The sequence below is a fragment of the Carcharhinus amblyrhynchos genome, unplaced genomic scaffold (genome assembly GCF_965287045.1).
Source record: "Carcharhinus amblyrhynchos unplaced genomic scaffold, sCarAmb.v2.hapA scaffold_953, whole genome shotgun sequence".
In the NCBI taxonomy this organism is placed as follows: Eukaryota; Metazoa; Chordata; class Chondrichthyes; order Carcharhiniformes; family Carcharhinidae; genus Carcharhinus; species Carcharhinus amblyrhynchos.
In genome coordinates this window covers 1-21,767 of record NW_027650693.1, presented here as the reverse complement: position 1 = coordinate 21,767, position 21,767 = coordinate 1, and the positions used below count along the sequence as shown (strand labels likewise).

Here is a 21,767-nt window from a genome sequence, read left to right as displayed (position 1 = left end):
ATCTATATAAATGGTAAATAGCTGAGGCCCCAGCACCAACCCCTGAGGCACTCCACTAGTCACCATCCGCCAATCCGAATAACACCCATTAACCCCCACTCTCTGCCTCCTATTTGACAACCAATCCTCTATCCACGCTAACACCCTACCCCCAACTCCCTGTCCCTTGACCTTCTGCAATAATGGTTGGAGTTTAGTCTGACTGCATAATATACTTTGGGTTTCTGATCTGGTATCCAGACAGAAGGCATGTAGGAGTAGCAGTGGTTAATGCTGCTGCCTCACAGCATCAGGGACCCAGGTTCGATTCCCAGCTTGTGACTGTCTGTGTGACGTTCTCCCCATATCCAGGTGGGTTTTCTCCAGGTGCTCCTGTTTCCTCGCACAAGATGATTAATGAGGATAGGGCAGTGGATGTTGTCTACATGGACTTCGGTAAGGCCTTTGACAAGGCTCCTCATGGCAGACTGGTCAGAAGGTGAAGTTACATGGGATCTGAGGTGAGTTGGCAAGGTGGATACAGAACTGGCTTGGTCAAAGACAGAAGGCAGCAGTGAAAGGGTGTGTTTCTGAATGGAGGGCTGTGACAAGGGGCTTTCCTCAGGGATCAGTGCTGGGTCCTTTGCAGTTTGTAATATATATATATAAACGATTTGGAGAAAAATGTAACTGGTTTGATTAGTAAGTTTGCGGACAACACAAAGGTTGGTGAATTTGTGGATAGCGATGAGGACCATCAGAGCATACAGATCAGTTGGAGACATGGCAGATGGAGTTTAATCTGGATAAATGTGAGGTAGTGCATTTCGGAAGGTCTAATAAAGATAGGAAATATACAATAAATGACAGAACTCTTAAGAGTATTGATAGGCAGAGGGATCTGGGGGAACAGGTACACAGGTCACTGAAAGTGGCAATGCAGATGGAGAAGGTAGTCAAAAAGATCATACTGCATGCTTGCCTTCATCAGCCAGGGCACTGAGTTTTAAAAATTGCCAAGTCATGTTGCAGCTTTACAGAACCTTAGTTAGGCCGCACTTGGAATATAGTGTTCAATTCTGGTCGCCACTCTACCAGAAGGATGTGGAGGCTTTGGAGAGGGTACAGAAAAGATTGACCAGGATGGTACCCCTGGTACGGAGGGCATTAGCTATGAGGAGAGGTTGGAGAAACTGGGATTTGTTCTCACTGGAGTGACGGAGGCTGAGGGGAGACCTGATAGAAGTCTACAAGATTATGAGAGGCATGGACACTGAGTGGATAGTCAGAAGCTTTTTCCCAGGATGGTAGAGTAAATAATTAGGGGGCACAGGTGTAAGTGGGGGGGGGGGCAAGGTTTAAAGGAGATACACAAGGCAAGTTGTAGTGGGTGGCTGGAACTCATTGCCGGGGAAAGTAATGGATGCAGATACGGTAGTGACTTTTAAGGGGCGTCTGGGCAAATCCACGAATAGGGATGGAAATAGAGGGACATGGTCCCCGAAAGGGTAGAGGGTTTTAGTTCAGACAGGTGCACGGTCATGCACGCTTGGACGGCTGAAGGGCCTGTTCCTGTGCTGTAACTTTCTTTGTTCTAATTGCAGGTTACATGCACGGGCTACGCTAAATCATCCCTTCGTGTCCCACGATGTGTAGGTTAGAGCAATTAGCAGGGCAAATGTGTGAGGTTACAAGATAGGGTGGGGATGTGGGCTGGCGTAAGATGCTGTCAGAGAGTCGGGACAGACTCGATGGGCCAAGTGGCCCCCTTCTGCACTGCAGGGATTGTGTGATGTGTGATGTGCGATACTGGCCTTTATTAGCTGAGAAATGGAATACAGGGGGCAGGGGCGCTACGTTGGGAGTTGTATAAATGCTGTTGAGGCCACAGCAGGTGTACTGCGTACAGTTCTGGTCACCACATTATAAGAAGGATGTGATTGCACTGCAGTGGGGTGCAAAGGAGGTTCACCAGGATGCTGCTTGGGCTGAAGCACCTCAGCCAGGAGCAGGCTGGGGCTGTTTTCCTCAGAGAAGTGAAGGTTTTATGGGGAGCTAAAACAGCTCTATAGAGGAATTTTGCAGTAACTTCATTGCAGTGTTAATGTAAGCCTTACTTGTAACAAATAAAATTTAAGACTGTGAGGGGCATGGATAGGAAGGCACTTTCCTCATGAGGAGAGGGATTGGGGGGCACAGATTCAAGGTAAAATGGAGAAGGTCAACAGGGGAATTGAGGAGAAACCCTTTCTCCCAGAGGGTGACAGGAGTCTGGAACTAACTGCCTGACAGGGTAGTTAAGGAAGAAACTCTGGCAGTAAAGGCAGCAGGTGGTACATTGACTTCAGTAGCAAGAGGGTTTGAGTATAGGAATAGGGATGTTTTGCTGCAGTTGTACAGGGCGTTGGTGAGGCCACCACTGGAGTATTGTGTGCAGTTTTATCTCCTTATCTGAGCAAGTACACTTGCTATAGAGGGAGTACAGCAAAGGTTCACCAGGCTGATTCCTGGGATGGCAGCTCTGTCATGAGAGACTAAGTCACAGAAATCATAGAACCCTACGGTGCAGAAAGAGGCCATTCAGCCCATCAAGTCTGCACTGACCACAATCCCACCCCATATCCCTGCATATTTTACCTATTCCCTCTAACCTACTCATCTCAGGACACTAAGGGGCAATTTTTAGTATGGCTAATCAACCTAACCCACACATCTTTGACTGTGGGAGGAAACCAGAGCACCCAGAGGAAACCCACACAGACATGAGGAGAATGTGCAAACTCCACAGAGACAGTGACCCGAGCCAGGAATCGAATCCACATCCCTGGAGCTGTGAAGCAGCAGTGCTAACCACTGTGCTGCCCTTAAAAGTCAATTAGGATTATATTCACTGGAGTGAGGGGGGATCTCACAGAAACTTATAAAATTCTAACAGGGTAGATTCAGAAAGAACGTTCTCGAAGGTGGGTGAGTCCAGAACTGGGGGCGATAGTTTGAGAATAAGAGGTAAACTTTTTAGGACTGAGTTGAGGAGAAATTTCTTCGCCCAGAGGGTGTGCAATGTGTGGAATTCACTCCCACAGGAAGTAGTTGAGGCCAAAACGTTGTGTGATTTCAAGGGCTAAAGGGATTTGGAGGAATCAGGCATGTTGAATTCGATGATAAGCCATGATCAAAATGAACAGCGGCGCAAACACGAAGAGCCGCTTGGTCTACTCCTGCTTTTATGTTGCCCCACAATCTGACCCATCTCAATCATGTCCCCCCACTTAGCCTTCCCTGCCCTGAAGATATGTTTCCCCTCACGGGCGAGCATAGGACCAGAGGGCATAGTCTCAGAATGAAGGGGTGCCAATTTTAAAGGAGGAATTTCTTCTCCCAGAGGGTTGAGACTCTTTGGACCTCCTTGCCACTGGGAGCTGGGTGGGGCAGAGTCCTTACGTAATCCTGAAGGCTGACATAGATAGCTTTGATCAATAAGAGAATCAAGGGGTTACGGAGTGAAGGCAGGACAGTAGGCGTATGTTGGTTGGATCAGCCATGGTCCTATTGAATGGTGGAGTGGGCTGAATGGCCTCCTACTTCTTATGCTAAGTCAATTTTTAAAGAGACACAATGTTTTGGAAAAGGTGGGGTAAGGAATTCAAAAAAGCACCAAATGTCATGCCCAGAAGAGAAAGAAAATTAAAAGGGAGGCGCAGGCCACTCCGCCCCTCTCCTTTCCTGCTGGTCACACCCACTGCTGTTGTCTTCCACCCAAGACAAGGCACTGCAGTGGGGAACGGTGGCGGGGCTGGGGGACGCTGGGAGGTGTAGTCCACGCCATCCCCGCCTGCCACTGCTGCCAGAGGCGCCCCAGGGGCGGGAGAACTACGACTCCCAACGGGCCATGCTCGACAGTGGCCATCTTGGACGCCCAGCCCAGGGTCTCCGACTGCGGCGGTGGGAGGCGGGGAACTACAGCTCCCAGCGGCCCAGAGGACTACATCTCCCGGCGGCCATCTTGGACTGGAGTCGGAGAACTACAACTCCCTGCGTCACCCGCGCGCGGCCCGGTGGCCATCTTAGAAGCCACCAGTCCGAGGGGAGGCCGGATCCCCAAGCGGGGCGCAATGGGAGTGGTAGTTCGACGCCACTGGACACACCATAGTAGCATAAGGCGGGCGAGCCAGAAAAGGACTACAACTCCCGGCATACCTGTCCAAATCACCAAGTCAGCCGAGGCCTACTCCTCCAGGCTTTTCTCTCAAGCGAGCGTGATTGTCATCAATTGGCATGCAATTCATCCCCATCCCCCCCTCATAGAGGGATGAAGCTCTAATCTCTTCCCCTCACTCACTGACTCACCGGCGTGTCATAAGAGAAGGCGCACTCGTCCTTGTGGACCCGGTCGCCGCTCCGCGGCACCCGGACGCTGGAGAGAACCGACAGCAGCAAGTCGCCAAACTCCGCCATGACGGCCGGCTGATGGGGTAAGATGGAGGAGGAGAAGCCGCCGCGCGATAGGAGCAGCAGGAGGAGCCAACACATCGGCCCGCCCTCTTACAGGGGTCTAACCAATCGCTGCCGAATGCTCAAAGCCTCTGACCAATCACCACACGAAACTCTGCCCCTAGCAACAGCTGCGGCCAATCATTGGCCGGTGCCCGTCCATTGTGGCCTGGATTGATACGATTCTACACCAATCAGAGGGCGCACAGCCGGCCGCCAGCCCTCTTCCCCACGAAGCCAATCAACCCGGTCATCGTCATCTCGATTGACATGCAGATCCATCAATCAGAGGCCCGCTCTGCCTCACAATGCACCAATCGCATGGCGGCAGACGGATGTTAATCCTGCCCCCTTCGTGCCGCCGCCCCGTGGGGGGCGGGCAATTGTGACGGCAGTTGATTGACGGGGGACGCCGGCAATTGGCTCCCGGCGTCCGCCTCCAATCCGAACCAATCAGAGGAGGCGGGGGGCGTGTTTCTCAGCGTGATTGATGGCGCCTTTTGAAACGGACCATTCGGAGCACGGGGGTGGACGGCACGGACCAATCAGGGGCTGGGCGACGGGGAACCCGGCAGGGGATTGGTGGATAGTCTTCAGCGGTTGGGGAGGCCACGTGGGTCTGTTCGGCAGCTGATTGGTCGATGGGGCGTCACGTGGGTTCGGCGGGCAGTTGATTGGCTGGTGGGTGTGAGCCGCGGCAAGTTTGAAGGGGAGGGAAGAGTCTGAGTGAGGGAGACTGAACGGTTAGAGGCTGGTGATCGGGTTCATTCCCACAGCAACACCAGGCTAACCGGGCCGCAACCTCGCCCGACACCTTCAATATCCAAAAATCTGGAAGCTTCTGTCCCACCGCCCGTTTTATTTGCTTTCGTTGGAGGGTAAGTGGGCGCCATAAAGGGGGGGGAATAAATGCCGGGAGACCGAACTGCGCAAACTCGACAGGCTACCGGCACTGGCGCAAGCGCTCATGCGGGCACTGCGATGAGTGAGCAAGCGGCCCCTGTCGGCACTGGTGCAAGCGCTGCGTGGGGCATCATGACGTGTGAGAGAGTCGGCCTGCCGACCGTCGCACCAGCGGGATGCTGACGTGAAGGAGCAGCCGTCCATCACGCGTGCGCGGTTTTGAGGGAGTGGGGGTACCTGGACGGCAGGTCAGCCGGCTGTGACGCATGCGCGGTTGGCTGCCGGCTGGCCTGGGAGGACCAGCCTTCCGGCGCTTGCGCACTCCGGCCGGTCGGACCGTTGAGATTCAAAGCTGAGCGGGCGCGAGGCAGACGCCGCCTCCCCGGCAGGTGTTTGATTGACAGGAGGGGCCCCGCCCCGCCCCTTCCCCAACGCACAGCACCTCCATCCGGGCTACCAAGAGGGAGGCTTGACCCCTGACCCTGGCCAACTTGACCATCTTCTGTGGCCAGAGGAGCCACTTGGTTTTGACTGTGGAGGGGGTTTATGGCGGTGCCCTCCCTGCCCCTATCTCTCTATCCTGCATGCGTAGACTGCAAAGTGCCTTCCCCCCGTGGTGTCAGGGTCTGAGGGGAATAGTCAAGAGTTGGCCATTCGGCCTCTCAAGCTGCTTCACCATTCAATAGGATTTGTGGCTGATCTGATTGTGAACTCGGAATGTATCAAGGCTGGCTCGTGTTGCTCCTGGAGAAGCAGGAACATTAAGCCACGATTGAGTCATAGAGCACAGAAACAGGCCCTTCAGTCCATGATTCCCTCCCAGCGAGTCCCAATTGCCTATGCCTGGGCCATATCCCTCTAATCCTTTCCCACCCATGTACTTCTCCAAATGCTTCATATACTTTGCTGTTGTACCTGCCTCAACCAATTTCTCTGGCAACGCATATATGTAAGAAGTCTCACAAGACCAGGTTAAAGTCCAACAGGTTTGTTTGGTAGCAGTAGCTTATGGAGTCTCAAGCTCCTTCATCAGGTGAGTGGGGACTTGTGTTCAGGAACAGGACATATATAGAGACAAACTCAATTTACAAAATAATGGAATGCGAGTCTTTACAGGTAATCAAGTCTTAAAGGTACAGACAGTGAGAGAGGGTTAAGCACAGGTTAAAGAAATGTGTATTGTCACTAGCCAAGACAGTTAGTGAGATTTTGCAAGCCCAGGCAAGTTGTGGGAATTACAGATTGTGGGACATGAACCCAAGATCCCGGTTGAGGCCGTCCTCATATATGTGGAACTTGGCGATCAGTTTCATAAGAACGTAAGAAATAGGAGCAGGAGTAGGCCATCTAGCCCTTCGAGCCTGCCCCGCCATTCAATAAGATCATGGCTGATCTGTCGCTGCTCAGTTCCACTTTCCCGCCCTCTCCCCATAACCCTTAATCCCCTCTCTTATCAAAAACCCATCAACCCGCTTCTTAAAAATATTTAGCGAGGCAGCCTCCACCACTTCAACGGGCAGAGAATTCCAGAGATTCACCACCCTTTGAGTGAAGAAGTTCTTCCTCAACTCCGTTCTAAACCGCCCCCCCTTTATCTTGAGGCTGTGCCCCCTAGTCCTACTGTCTTTTTTGAGCGGGAAGAGTCTCTCCACCTCTATCCTATCCATCCCATTCATCATCTTATACGTCTCAATGAGATCTCCCCTCATTCTTCTAAACTCTAATGAGTACAAGCCTAGTTTATTCAGCCTCTCCTCATAGCTCAACCCCCTCAACTCCGGTATCAGCCTAGTAAACCTCCTCTGCACTCCCTCCAAGGCCAAAATATCTTTGCGCGTGCGGCGCCCAAAACTGCACACAGTACCCCAGCTGCGGCCTCACCAATGCCCTATACAGCTGCAGCAAGACCTCCCTACTTTTATATTCAATCCCCCTCGCTATGAAGGCCAGCATCCCATTCGCCTTCCTGACCACCTGCTGCACCTGCAAGCTGGGTTTTTGCGACTCATGCACAAGGACCCCGAGGTCCCTCTGCACCGTCGCCTGCTGCAGTTTTTCGCTACTTAAGTAATAGTCCTTCCTACCAAAGTGGGGTTCTGTTCAGCGACTCTGCATTGTCGTGGTGGCCGCCTTGGAGAACTTACACGAAGATCAAAGGCCTGTGCTGTTGCTGAAGTGTTTCCCAACAGGAAGGGAACGCTCCTGCCTGGTGATTTTCGTGTGACGTTCATGAATGCTCAACAGCCACCAGGCAGGAGTGATTGGTGCACACAATTGGGAAAGGTTTAAATGTCAACAAAGATTGACAAAGAAGTTGATAAGGAAGGGTAGGAGAAGCTATGAAGCTGGGCTAGCACTTAATATAAAAAAGGATAGCAAGAGTTTTTATAAATATATAAAAAGGAAGAGGCTGGCTAGGGTGAACGTTGGTCCTTTCGAGGATGAGAAAGGGGACCTAGTGGTAGGGGATGGGGAAATGGCTAAGGTCTTGAATAACTTTTTTGTTTCTGTCTTCACGGAGGAGGACGTGAATAATTTGCCGGGTGTTAGCGATGGAAAGGTGGTAGGACTGGAGGGTCTTAATGACGTTACTGTTACTAGAGAGGTGGCGCTCAACAGACTGGAGGGGCTGATTGTGGACAAGTCGCCAGGACCGGATGGAATGCATCCGAGGGTTCTGAAAGAAATGGCGGAGGTTATAGTGGATGCCTTGGTGGTTATTTTCCAGACGTCGCTGGATTCCGGGGAAGTGCCGGAAGATTGGAAAACGGCTAATGTTACGCCGTTGTTTAAGAAGGGTGCCAGGCAAAAGGCGGGGAATTATAGGCCGGTTAGTTTAACGTCTGTGGTAGGTAAAATGTTAGAATCCGTCATTAAGGAGGAAATTGCGAGGCATCTTGAAGGGAATTGCTTGATAGGGCAGACGCAACACGGTTTCATTAAAGGGAAGTCGTGTCTGACAAATTTACTGGAGTTCTATGAGGATGTGTCTAGGGCAGTGGATAGAGGAGAGCCGGTGGATGTGGTCTTTCTGGATTTTCAGAAGGCGTTCAATAAGGTACCTCACAAGAGGTTATTGCAGAAGGTCAGGGGACATGGAGTTGGGGGTAGGGTGTTAGCGTGGATAGAGGATTGGTTGTCAAATAGGAGGCAGAGAGTGGGGGTCAATGGGTGCTATTTGGATTGGCGGTTGGTGACTAGTGGGGTGCCCCAGGGGTCGGTGCTGGGGCCTCAGCTATTTACCATTTATATAGATGATCTGGAGGAGGGAACCGAGTGCAGGGTGTCGAAATTTGCTGATGACACCAAGATTGGGGGAACGGCAAATTGTGCGGAGGGTGTGGAGAGTCTGCAGAAGGATCTAGATAGGCTGGGCGAATGGGCCAGGAAATGGCAAATGGAATTTAATGTTGGCAAGTGTGAGGTGGTCCACTTTGGTAGGAAGAATGGTAGGAAGGACAATTACTTGCGTGGCGAAAAACTGTAGCAGGCGACGGTGCAGAGGGACCTCGGGGTCCTTGTGCATGAGTCGCAAAAACCCAGCTTGCAGGTGCAGCAGGTGGTCAGGAAGGCGAATGGGATGCTGGCCTTCATAGCGAGGGGGATTGAATATAAAAGTGGGGAGGTCTTGCTGCAGCTGTATAGGGCATTGGTGAGGCCGCAGCTGGAGTACTGTGTGCAGTTTTGGGCGCCGCACCTGCGCAAAGATATTTTGGCCCTGGAGGGAGTGCAGAGGAGGTTTACTAGGCTGATACCGGAGTTGAGGGGATTGAGCTATGAGGAGAGGCTGAATAAACTAGGCTTGTACTCGTTAGAGTTTAGAAGAATGAGGGGAGATCTCATTGAGACGTATAAGATAATGAATGGGATGGATAGGATAGAGGTGGAGAGACTCTTCCCGCTCAAAAAAGACAGTAGGACTAGGGGGCACAGCCTCAAGATAAAGGGGAGGCGGTTTAGAACGGAGTTGAGGAGGAACTTCTTCACTCAAAGGGTGGTGAATCTCTGGAATTCTCTGCCAGTTGAAGTGGTGGAGGCTGCCTCGCTAAATATTTTTAAGAAGCGGGTTGATGGGTTCTTGATAAGAGAGGGGAATAAGGGTTATGGGGAGAGGGCGGGAAAGTGGAACTGAGCCACGACAGATCAGCCATGATCTTATTGAATGGCGGGGCAGGCTCGAAGGGCTAGATGGCCTACTCCTGCTCCTATTTCTTATGTTCTTATGTTCTTATAACGCAGAATCATCGAGCAGAAGCTTATAACCAAGGGCTCGCAACCTCTTTTAAAAAAATATCTATTTGGATGTGCACTTAACACCAGGACATTCCAGGATATGAGACAAGGTCTAGAAAATGGGGATTAGGACAATTTTAGCGGTATATACTGCTGTTGCTGATTTGATGGGCCGAAGGGTCTTTTCTGCACTTTATGACTCTTTAGCGAAGGGGAAAGCTGCCATTCTTGCCCAGTCTGGTCTGCGTGTGACTCCAGAACCCACACAGCAATGTGGGTGACTCTTAACTGTCCGTTTGAAATGTGTTACAGTGAACCAGAACCCCAGATTACATTTACATGCCAGAGTCGATCCCTAACAATTTTTCTGTTTTGGCATGAATGTGAAGATGGGTGCTTTACTTGGTAGAAAGGATGTGGAATGATACTAATGTTTTTCTCTTTTAATTCACAGGTTTTAAGTCGGTCCGCCTTGTTGTCCAACGAGGGGCATACACGCAATGGGTAGTACTAGGGCTGCTCTTGGATGTTTCGAGAATAGCCTAGTACTTCATGTCGTTAGTGTAAGCTTAAACTGGACCAGATGCTGGGCAACACGACAGCTCAGTGACCATCACTGTTTGCTGTGCAGACACATGGATTTGGGTCAGTGTCTGTGGGAGTTTGCGCATTCTCCCCGTGCTTGCGTGGGTTTTCTCCAGGTGCTCCGGTTTCCTCCCACACCCCAAAGATGTGCTATTAGGCTGATTGGAGGTAATAAATTGTCCCTAAATTAGTTATCCTCAATGTGGAATGTCATAAGCATAGATAAGGGTCGTGGGTGGAGGTGGGACAGGTAATGTTAAAATGGCAGCGCGGGCTGGTTGGGCCGAAGGGCCTGTTTCCCAGGCTGTTTTTGTTCTTTGTACTCCAGGAATAATTCCACTGACAAATTTGGGATCTTTTATAGTAAGACAAAGTTTACTTAATAGCAGTTTATGACTCCTATAAATGAAGCAGCTTAACTGTTAATAGTTAAACAATATTTAAAAATGGAAAGGAACACATTTCAGTTTCAAACTTATCACTATTTCAGTTCCAAAAAGGCAATATTCCTCTTACAAACACAAAAGCCACTTTAAGCACAGTTAGCAACCGTAAACATGCTTGCCAGTGTAGACAGTGTTGAAGCCTGTTTTCCCCAACCCTCCCCCGCCTGTCGATGGGATTTTTCTTGGCTTCGTGTTCAGGAATTCCTCTCCCTGTTTTCCCAGGTCCGTCATTCAGGAGAGCAGATGATGGGGTCCACTGGGAGCACCTGCATGGAGACGCCAGTGAGGGTCGCATACAACAAACACCTGACCAGTGCCCTGGATCCCCGCTCACCCAGCTCTGGGATCCTGCGGACCCCCATTGAGGTATGTCAATCCCCCCTCCCCGAAGGGTGTCTCTCTCTCTCGCCCCTCCTGCGGTTTAACCAATGTCGATGCTCTAACCTGCTTTGTCTTTCTGTCTGACTCCACCCCCTCCCCAGGTCCTGTCCAGTCCCGGCGCTACGGCCTCCGAACAGGAACTGGAAGAGGAGGATGAGGTGGAAGTGGAAGACATCTCGGGCCCCATCGACCCCCGCTCGCCCACTCCTGGAGTGACCCGCACCCCCCTCAAGCTCACCGTAGCCGGTGTGTGTGTGGCATGCGTTTGGGAGGGTGGGGTGGGGGCCAGCGAGGGCACCAGTCAGGAAGGCAGGAGGAGAGATGGGGATGGAGTGTCTGTGAGCAATCCCCGACTCACAGTGTCAAAGCTCTCGGACATCCTCAGGCTGTTGCTTGACTAGTCTGTAGAGCAACTCTCCCAGTTTAGTATTAAATTCCCAGATGTTGCTATGCTAAACTCAATGCCTCTTCGTTTGCCAGGGCACTGAGTTTAAAAATGTTGTAGCTTTATAGAACCTTAGTGAGGCTGCACGTGGAATATAGTGTTCAATTCTAGTCGCCACACTGCCAGAAGGATGTGGAGGCTTTGGAGAGGGCGCAGAAAAGATTTACCAGGATGTTGCCTGGTATGGAGGGCATTAGCTACGAGGAGAGGTTGGAGAAACTTGGTTTGTTCTCACTGGAACGACGGAGGATGAGGGGAGACCTGATAGAAGTCTACAAGATTATGAGAGGCATAGACACTGAGTGGATAGTCAGAAGCTTTTTCCCAGGGTGGAAGAGTCAGGGGGCATAGGTTTAAAGGAGATGTACAAGGCAGATATTTTACACAGAGGCTGGTTGGTGCCTGGAACCTGCTGCCGGGGCAAGTAGTGGAAGCGGATAGGGTGGTGACTTTTAAGGGCCATCTTGACAAATATATGCATAGGATGGGAATAGAGGGATATGGTCCCGGAAGGGTAGGGGTTTTAGTTCAGATGGGCAGCAGGGTCAGTGCAGGCTTGGAGGGCTGATGGGCCTGTTCCTGTGTTGTAATTTTCTTTGTTCAAGATTCAACAGGGCTGGGCTGGCAATTGCCTTTTCTGGTGTCAGGGTGGATGCTGGGTGGGCCTGTCCCTTTTCACACTCGGTTAACATCAGTTTAATAAGACTGAGTGAGTCAGCAGGTCTATAAAAGAATGAGGGGCCTACATCAGCTAGATCATCAAAGTCTTTTCCCAAAGGTAGGGGAGTCTAAAACTAGAGGGTGTAGGTTTAAGGTGAGAGGGGAGAGATACAGAAGGGTCCAGAGGGGTAGTTTTTTCACACAGAGGATGGTGAGTGTCTGGAATGAGGTGCCAGAGGTCGGTACAATTTTGTCTTTTAAAATGTATTTAGATAGTTTCATGGGTACGATGGGTATAGAGGGATATGGGCCAAATGCGGGCAATTGGGATTAATTTAGGAGTTTAAAAAAAGAGGCAGCGTGGACAAGTTGGGCTGGAGGGCCTGTTTCCATGCTGCAAACCTCTGACTAACTGATTCTGCAGTTGATCCCAGCAGTGATGGTAGGCCCAGTCTGCGCGGTTATTCACCCTCCCTAACCCAGGGGGTCAGTGGACAGGGATCGGGAGCAGGAATGGGGCTGATTCATCCCCCTCCCTAACCCAGGGGTCACTGGACAGGGATTGGGAGCAGGAATGGGGCTGATTCATCCCCCTCCCAAACTCATGGGTCACTGGACAGGGATCAGGAATGGAATGAGGCTGATTCACCCCCCTCCCAAACCCAGGGATCAGGAATGGAATGAGGCTGATTCAACCGCACCCCCCCCAAACCCAGGGATCAGGAATGGAATGAGGCTGATTCACCCCCCTCCCAAACCCAGGGATCAGGAATGGAATGAGGCTGATTCACCCCCCTCCCAAACCCAGGGATCAGGAATGGAATGAGGCTGATTCAACCGCACCCCCCCCAAACCCAGGGATCAGGAATGGAATGAGGCTGATTCACCCCCCTCCCAAACCCAGGGATCAGGAATGGAATGAGGCTGATTCAACCGCACCCCCCCCCAAACCCAGGGATCAGGAATGGAATGAGGCTGATTCAACCGCACCCCCCCCCAAACCCAGGGATCAGGAATGGAATGAGGCTGATTCACCCCCCTCCCAAACCCAGGGATCAGGAATGGAATGGGGCTGATTCACCCCCCTCCCAAACCCAGGGATCAGGAATGGAATGAGGCTGATTCAACCGCACCCCCCCCAAACCCAGGGATCAGGAATGGAATGAGGCTGATTCACCCCCCTCCCAAACCCAGGGATCAGGAATGGAATGAGGCTGATTCACCCCCCTCCCAAACCCAGGGATCAGGAATGGAATGAGGCTGATTCAACCGCACCCCCCCCAAACCCAGGGATCAGGAATGGAATGAGGCTGATTCACCCCCCTCCCAAACCCAGGGATCAGGAATGGAATGAGGCTGATTCAACCGCACCCCCCCCCAAACCCAGGGATCAGGAATGGAATGAGGCTGATTCACCCCCCTCCCAAACCCAGGGATCAGGAATGGAATGGGGCTGATTCAACCGCACCCCCCCCCCCAAACCCAGGGATCAGGAATGGAATGAGGCTGATTCAACCGCACCCCCCCCAAACCCAGGGATCAGGAATGGAATGAGGCTGATTCACCCCCCTCCCAAACCCAGGGATCAGGAATGGAATGGGGCTGATTCACCCCCCTCCCAAACCCAGGGATCAGGAATGGAATGAGGCTGATTCAACCGCACCCCCCCCAAACCCAGGGATCAGGAATGGAATGAGGCTGATTCACCCCCCTCCCAAACCCAGGGATCAGGAATGGAATGGGGCTGATTCAACCGCACCCCCCCCAAACCCAGGGATCAGGAATGGAATGAGGCTGATTCACCCCCCTCCCAAACCCAGGGATCAGGAATGGAATGGGGCTGATTCAACCGCACCCCCCCCCCAAACCCAGGGATCAGGAATGGAATGAGGCTGATTCAACCGCACCCCCCCCAAACCCAGGGATCAGGAATGGAATGAGGCTGATTCACCCCCCTCCCAAACCCAGGGATCAGGAATGGAATGGGGCTGATTCAACCGCACCCCCCCCCCAAACCCAGGGATCAGGAATGGAATGAGGCTGATTCAACCGCACCCCCCCCAAACCCAGGGATCAGGAATGGAATGAGGCTGATTCAACCGCACCCCCCCCCCAAACCCAGGGATCAGGAATGGAATGGGGCTGATTCAACCGCACCCCCCCCCCCAAACCCAGGGATCAGGAATGGAATGGGGCTGATTCACCCCCCTCCCAAACCCAGGGATCAGGAATGGAATGGGGCTGATTCACCCCCCTCCCAAACCCAGGGATCAGGAATGGAATGGGGCTGATTCAACCGCACCCCCCCCAAACCCAGGGATCAGGAATGGAATGGGGCTGATTCACCCCCCTCCCAAACCCAGGGATCAGGAATGGAATGGGGCTGATTCAACCGCACCCCCCCAAACCCAGGGGTCACTGGACAGGGATCGGGAGCAGGAATGGGGCAGATGTCCACCCACCCCCTCCCCATCCAACCCAGAGACCTAAAGCAGGCAGCTAGCAGGGAGAGGGGGGCTCAGTGTATCTTTCACCCCTTGGAATGTCAGTCAGGTCCGGATTGGGAATGAAACCTGGTATTTTCTTGCTGTGTCCGCCTCGTTTTGAGCCCTGTTTTTCGTTTCGTCTCCCCCCCCCCGCATCTCCCAGACAAACTGAACAAGCTGGTGGCGCAGCTGAGTGGAGTGTTCATCAGTGAGGAACCAGAGCTGGAGCTGCCGGTGGACCCAGTCTCGGAGAGCAGCGAGGAGGAAGCCGCAGCCTCGGAGGACCCCGTGGATGAGCTGCTGGACTGCGAGGAGGAGCTGGGGGGAGCCAGCCAGTGTGTCTCGGGGCCCGAGCTGGACCAGGAGAGCCCGTGGCTCCAGGCCAAGGGGCTGGCTGCCTCCAGCACTGAGGGGCCTGGCCAGGCCCAGCCCCGCTGCCTCGACACCGACGGAGGTCAGTGTGCTGCCGGGAGTGTGTTTAAAGTTCATTGATTCATGTCACGTATACTCACATAACCCCCTTTGCTGGGTTAGCACTGCTGCCTCTTAACGTCCAGGGACCTGGGTTCAATTCCCAGCTTCGGGTCACTGTCTGTGTGGAGTTTGCACGTTCTCCCCGTGTCTGCATGGGTTTCCTCCGGGTGCTGCACTTTCCTCCCCACAGCCCAAAGATGTGCGGGTTAGGGCGGATTCGCTATTTTAAATTGTCTCTTAGTGTGCAAAGGTAGTGCGGGGAATGGGGGAGTGGGGCGGGGATCCTGGGACGAGCGTGGGATGATGCCCCGACAACTACAAGTCACTGATTTTTTTTCTCTCCCTCTCTCTCTCTCTCTCCCTCTCTCTCTCTCTCTCCCCTATGTGTCTCCATCTCACCCTCTCTCCTCTTCTCCTATGTCTCTCCCTCCCACTCCCTGTCTCCCCTGTGTCTCCCTCCCACTCCCTGTCTCCCCTGTGTCTCCCCCCTCCCTCCCACTCCCTCTCTCCCCTGTGTCTCCCCCCTCCCTCCCACTCCCTCTCTCCCCTGTGTCTCTCCCCCCCCAACTCCGTCTCCCCCCTCCCTCCCACTCCCTCTCTCCCCTGTGTCTCCCCCCTCCCTCCCACTCCGTCTTCCCCCCCCTCCCTCCCACTCCGTCTTCCCCCCCCTCCCTCCCACTCCGTCTTCCCCCCCCTCCCTCCCACTCCGTCTTCCCCCCCCTCCCTCCCACTCCGTCTTCCCCCCCCTCCCTCCCACTCCGTCTTCCCCCCCCTCCCTCCCACTCCGTCTTCCCCCCCCTCCCTCCCACTCCGTCTTCCCCCCCTCCCTCCCACCCTCTCTCCTCTCCCCTGTGTCTCTCCCTCTCCAGACTCTCAGGCTGTAAAGCGGAAACAGTTGAAGCCAGTCAGCAAGGCCCTCTTGGTATCGGGGAATGGACGCTCACCTCTCCAACTACTCCGCGACGATAACTCGCCCACCTCCATCCTGGCACGTAGACCGGTACGCAACAGACCAACCCCTAAACGCAATGTTAGGGAGGGGGTGAATCAGTCCCATTCCTGCTCCTGATCCCTGTCCGGTGACCCTTGGGTCCAAGTTGTCTGAATGTTGAAGTAACGGTGAGGCCAGAAGGGTCATCCAGCGTCTACCTTTTTCCCAGGAATGACAGCTTCCCTCCCTGCTCTTTCGGCCTTAGAAAGCTCTCCTTACAACCTGACAACTCGCACTGAAACTGGGGGAGCTGTCTCATCTAGTTCAGCAACAGCGTGATGCCGTCACAGTCACGGAATTGTGCTTTACAGTGAATGTCCCAGATGCCATCATCACCGGTTCCTCGGTTTGCCCTGTCACACCAGCGGGACTGGACGCAGCCGAGGTGGCACAGCGGCATACAGGCAGCTCAGTGGTTAGTGCTGGCTTTCACTGCCAGGGCCCCAGGTTCAATTCAAGGCTTAGATCATTGTGTGTGTGGAGTTTGCACATTCTCCCCATGTCTGCAGGGGGTTTTTCCGGGTGCTCCGGTTTCCTCCCACCATCCTAAAGATGTGCGGGTTAGGTGGATTAGGCATGCTAAATTGACCTGAGTGTCAGGGGGATTAGCTAGGGTAGGTTGTAGGAATAGGGCCTGGGTGGAATTGTGGTTGGTGCAGACTCGCTGGGCCAAATGCGCCCTCCACCCCCTGATGAATCAGTACTCCTCTAAGTTGGACAGCACTTGGAGGAAGCACTGAGGGTGGGGAGGGTGCAGAATGCTCTCCGGGAGGACTTTGTATCCCTCCCCCACTGCCGCACAGTCCTTGTGGAGACCTGTCTTCACATTTTGAGAATACCCTCCATCATGTTGTGTGACACTACCACCGTGCTAACCATGAGAGACTTCAAACAGATCTAGCAACTCCAGACTGGGCCTCCATGAGGCCCTGTTTCCACACTCAGTCAGAACAGGCTAGAGATTAATCAGAGCTGTGAAGGAGCCTGGACGAAATGGCTTTGCCCAGAGAGTGGGTTGGAATGTTCCCTGCGACAGCCTGGGGTACAGGCAGATTATTTAAAACAAAACAAACATCAGCAAAATAATTAACGCGGGGGGGAGGGGGAACGCTGGCCTTCCTATCTTGATTAAACCTGGAGTTAACATGGGCAGATTTGGAAGCACGCCTCAAGAAGGAAACGTCAGTCTTGGAGGGAGGAAGATTTGCCCGATTGATGCACTGGGGTTGAGAGGGACCTTCCGAGGAGGGCCGGCACGGTGGATAGCACTGCTGCCTCACAGTGCCAGGGACACAGGTTCAGTTTTGGCCTCGGGTCACTGTCTGTGTGGAGGTTGCACATTCTCCCTGTGTCTGTGTGGGTTTCCTCCGGGTGCTCCAGTTTCCTCCCACACTCCAAAGATATGTAGGTTAGGTGGATTGGCCATGCTAAATTGCCCCTTGTGTCCAAAGATGAGCAGGTTAGGGGAATTAGCCATGCTAAATTGTCCCTTAGTGTCCAATGATGTGCAGATTGGGTGGATTGGTCATGCTAAGTTGTCGCTTAGGCTCAGGGGGATTAGAAAGATAAATATGTAGTGGTTATGGGGGATAGGACCTCAGTGGGATAGTGGTTGGCGCAGACTGATTGAATGGTGGAGCAGACTCGATGGGCCGAGTGGCCTAATTCTGCTCCTATGTCATCCAACCTGCACATCTTTGGAGTGTGGGGAGAAACCGGAGCACCTGGGAGAAACCCACGCAGACATGGGGAGAACATGCATACTCCCCACAGACCAGACAGCGACCTGAGGTTGGAATTGAACCCCAATTCCTGGTGCTGTGAGGCAGTAGTGCTAACCCATGATTGAAACGTAGTTAGTAAGTTTGTGGATGACACCAAAATTGGTAGTGTAGTGGACAGTGAAGGAGATTATTTAGAATTACAATGGAATCTTGATCAGCTAGACCAGTGGGCTGAGGAGTGGCAGATGCAGTTTAATTCAGACAAACGTGAGGTGTTGCATTTTGGTAAGACAAACCAAGGCAGGACTAACACAGTTAATGGTAGGGCCTGGGAGCTTTGTTGAGCAGAGAGACCTAGGAGTACAAGTACTTAGTTCCTCAAAAGTGGCATCCCAGGTAGACAGGGTGATGAAGGCATTTGGCACACTTGTCTTTGTCCGTCAGAGCATTGAGTAAGGGATGTTATGTTACAACAGCAAGAAGTCTCACAACACCAGGTTAAAGTCCAACAGGTTTATTTGGTAGCACGAGCCCCTTGTTACCTGTTAAATCAACCTGTTGGACTTTAACCTGGTGTTGTGAGACTTCTTGCTGTGCTTACCCCAGTCCAATGCTGGCATTTCCACATCACAACTGTACAAGACATTGGTGAAGCCATGTTTGGAGTATTGTGTACAAGTCTGGTCACCCTGCTACAGGAAGGATGTCTTTAAACTGGGAAAGGGTACAAAAAAGGATGTTACGGGGACAGGAGGGTTTCAATTGTAAGGAGAGGCTGGATAGGCTGCGACTATATCCCCTGGAGCCCAGGAGGATGAGGGGGTGATCTTAGAGGTTTATAAACTCATGAGGGGCATAGATGAGGTGAGTGGTCTTTTTTCCCCACAGTAGGGTGTCCAAAACCAGAGGATGTAGGTTTAAGGTGAGGGGAAAATGATCCGAGGGGCAACACTTTTCACACAAGGGTGGTGTGTGTATGGAATGAGTTGCCGGAGGAGGTGCTCGAGGCGCATACAGTTACAATACTTAAAAGACATTTGGACAGGTACATGGATAGGGAAAGGTTTAGAAGTTCAGTTTTGGAGTGACACAGTGGTTAGCACTTATAGCTCCCAGGGACCTAGGTTCAATTCTGGCCTGGAGTCTGCACATTCTCCCCATGTCTGCGTGGGTTTCCTGACCGTTCAGAGATGTGTGGGGTAGGCGGATTGGCCACAGCAAACCGCCCTTTTGCGTCAGGGCGATTAGCAGGGTTAATATGTGTGGTTATGAGAATAAGGCCTGGGTGGGATTGTGGTTGGTGCAGACTCGATGGGCTGAACGGCCTCCTTCTGCACCGTCGGGATTCTATAAAACCTGGTCAGCATGGAGGAGTTGGGCCGAAGGGCCCGTTTCCATGCTGTACGTCTCTCTAACAGGTTTTAACTGTGAAGGGGTGCTGGTGGCTGGGTGGAGATCTTGGCCTCCGCGAACAACAGGACAGGCTCGAGGGGCTGAATGGTCCCGTCCCGTTCCTATGTTCTCGCAGCGGGTGTGCTGAGGGGGATTTTGTGTTGAATGACTCCAGATTGAGAACCTTCCCTCCTTCGGCAGGTTAACAAAACTCTGACGGAGAGGCTGTGCGACTCCGATCCCCGGAAGGTGTTGAAGGTAGCCAGGAGCCGTCCCTTCTACCAGGACAAGGAGAACAGCTACCACTCACTGAGAGGCAATGTAATGGTTTGCCCCCCCTGACGGGCTATGGGCTCCCACTACGAAGGCTGTGGCGGTGGCCAGAAGCCAGGACTGACCTCCCGCTGCCCCCTCAGATCAGAATCTGCCATCACCCACTAATCTCTCCATCGCCACCCCCACCCCAGTCTTGGAGGGCTACACAACACTAAGTCCCACACAGTCTCTGCACTGCCACCCAGGCACCCTCCCCCTCATTTCAATGCATCAGTGAGGGTACAGGCTACTCTCACACCCCTCTTTCTCCCTCCCCCTCACAGGGCTGGAGTCCTGTTTCCCCTACTGCTTTTCCTTATTCCCTCTCCCGCTCATTTTATGCCTGCGCACCACCCCCCCCCGCCCAGCAGCCAGTGCCCTGGAACAGCCACTGCCCCTACTTCCTCCAGCTTATTTTTAAACCCTCCATGTTAATATTGGTGCCTCTCGTTAACTGCCTCTGATGAATAAATAGGGGAGAATGTCGAAGATGGGAAATGCAAACACTGCCTTGTTGATCCTGTCTTGTCTCTCTCTCTCATGTGCTCTGTCTCTCGTTCTGTCTGTCTTGCTTTCTGTTTCTCCCTCTTTCTCTTGTTGCTCTGTGTGTGTGTCTCTCTTTCTCTTTCTGTCTCTGTCGCTTCCTGTTTATCTCTCTCTCTCTCTCTCTCTCTCTTTCTGTCTCTGTTGCTTCCTGTTTATCTCTCTCTCTCTGATTTTAGGTGCTGATTCTGAGATTGTTATGTACTGTTGAATTTGTGAATAAAGTTTCTGTGTAACAACTGCTTGCTTTCTGTTCAATAGAAACTACAAGCAGGAGGAGGCCCTTCGATTCATTTTGATCATGACTGATCATAGAATTCAATATCCTGATTTTTTTTTTCCCCAAACCATCCCCCCCCCCCCCCCCCCCCATCCCTCTTAGCCCCAAGAGCTGTATCTAATTTCTTCCCTGAAACACACCACATTTTGGCCTCAACTACTTTCTGTGGGAGTGAATTCCACACATTCCCCACCCTCTGGGTGAAGAAATTTCCCCTCACCTCAGTCCTAAAAGGTTTACCCCTTATCCTCAAACTATGACCCCCCACCCCCCCCCCTTGTTCTGGACTCCCCCACCATCGGGAACATTCTTTCTGAATCTACCCTGTTCAATGCAGACATGGCTTCTTGTTGTCCCAGGCTTGAGGCAGGAGTGAGCTGAGTGGACTGGGGGCTCAGCCAAGGCTCGCCACACCTGGCTGTAAGAGTGATTGTGTGTGCGCGTGGGCAGACCAGGAGCTGATTGCAGGGAGGTGATGGCCTAGTGCTGTAATCACAAGACTATTAATCCAAGAACTCAGCTAATGTTCTGGGGGAACCCGCGTTTGAATCCTGCCACAGTAGATGGTGGAATTTGAATTCAACAAAAAAAAAATCCGGAAATAAGAATCTGCTGAAACCATTTGTTGGGGAAAAAAGAAACCCATCTGGTTTGCTAATGTCCCTTTAGGAAAGGAAATCTGTCTTTATCCGGTCTACAGTCAAGGAAGCCCACCAATGTCTCTACTTTCTAAGAAATTTGGCATGTGAGCTGTGACTCTCGCCAACCTTTGTAGATGTACCATAGAAAGCATTCTTTCAGGTTGTACCACAGCTTGGTATGGCTCCTGCTCTGTCCGAGACTGCAAAAGCTTGTGAACGGGGAGGTACGGTGGCTCAGTGGTTAGCACTGCTGCTTCACAGCGCCAGGGACCTGGGTTCGATTCCTGCCTTGGGTCACTCTCCCCGTGGAGTTTGCACGTTCTCCCCGTGTCTGCATGCATTTCCTCTGGGTGTTCCGGATCCCTCCCAGTCTGAAAGATGTGCCGGTTAAGGTGCATTTACCTGAACAGATGCCAAGTGTGGCGACTAGCAGAATTTCACAGACACTTCATTACAGCGTTAATATAAGCCTTACTTGGAACTAATAAACAAACTTAAACTTTCTCTCATCACACAAACCATCCACTGAACTCTGTCTACACTTCCCACTACTGCAGGGAAAAGCAGCCAGCACAATTAATGACCCCACCCACCCCGGTGACGTTCTCTCTTCCACCTTCTTCCATCGGGAAAATGACACAAAAGTCTGAGGTCACAAACCACTGGACTCACAAACAGCTTCTTCCCTGCTGCCGTCAGACTTTTGAATGGACTTAACTTGCATTAAGTTGATCCTTCTCTACGCCCTAGGTGTGACTGTAACACTACATTCTGCACCGTCTCCTTTCCTTCTCCATG

The 21,767-nt window shown here is 52.4% G+C and overlaps 2 protein-coding genes across 3 annotated transcripts in view; one reads left to right on the top strand and one right to left on the bottom strand.

The window, feature by feature from the left end:
• The window catches only part of usp5 (ubiquitin specific peptidase 5 (isopeptidase T)), a gene marked incomplete at its 3' end in the record, with an annotated part of 32,040 nt that extends 27,589 nt beyond the window's left edge, over positions 1-4,451 (bottom strand). Inside the window, exon 1 of the mRNA XM_080184811.1 lies at positions 4,327-4,451. Coding sequence (XP_080040937.1) covers positions 4,327-4,434 — 108 coding nt within the window. The remainder of the gene's footprint in view (positions 1-4,326) is intronic.
• cdca3 (cell division cycle associated 3) lies at positions 4,354-20,339 on the top strand. Of its 2 annotated transcripts, none has more exons than XM_080184814.1 (6): positions 4,354-4,451; positions 10,860-11,003; positions 11,120-11,264; positions 14,773-15,063; positions 15,953-16,083; positions 19,392-20,339. In XM_080184814.1, exons 2-6 carry the CDS (start codon positions 10,881-10,883, stop codon positions 19,530-19,532), a joined length of 831 nt encoding a protein of 276 aa, XP_080040940.1. In that variant the 5' UTR covers positions 4,354-4,451; positions 10,860-10,880; the 3' UTR covers positions 19,533-20,339. The 2 variants fall into 2 exon arrangements, with proteins under 2 accessions (XP_080040940.1, XP_080040938.1); XM_080184812.1 differs by lacking the exon at positions 4,354-4,451 and adding an exon at positions 5,193-5,348 and having other exon boundaries at positions 19,392-20,338.
• The last annotated feature ends 1,428 nt before the right edge of the window (positions 20,340-21,767 follow it).

Coding starts and splice junctions, on each gene's coding strand:
- cdca3 (XM_080184814.1), top strand. CDS start 10,881: ATGATGGGGTCCACTGGGAGCACCTGCATGGAGACGCCAGTGAGGGTC. Junction 15,064..15,952: donor CTGCCTCGACACCGACGGAG/GTCAGTGTGCTG, acceptor CTCCCTCTCCAG/ACTCTCAGGCTGTAAAGCGG. Junction 16,084..19,391: donor CCATCCTGGCACGTAGACCG/GTACGCAACAGA, acceptor CTCCTTCGGCAG/GTTAACAAAACTCTGACGGA.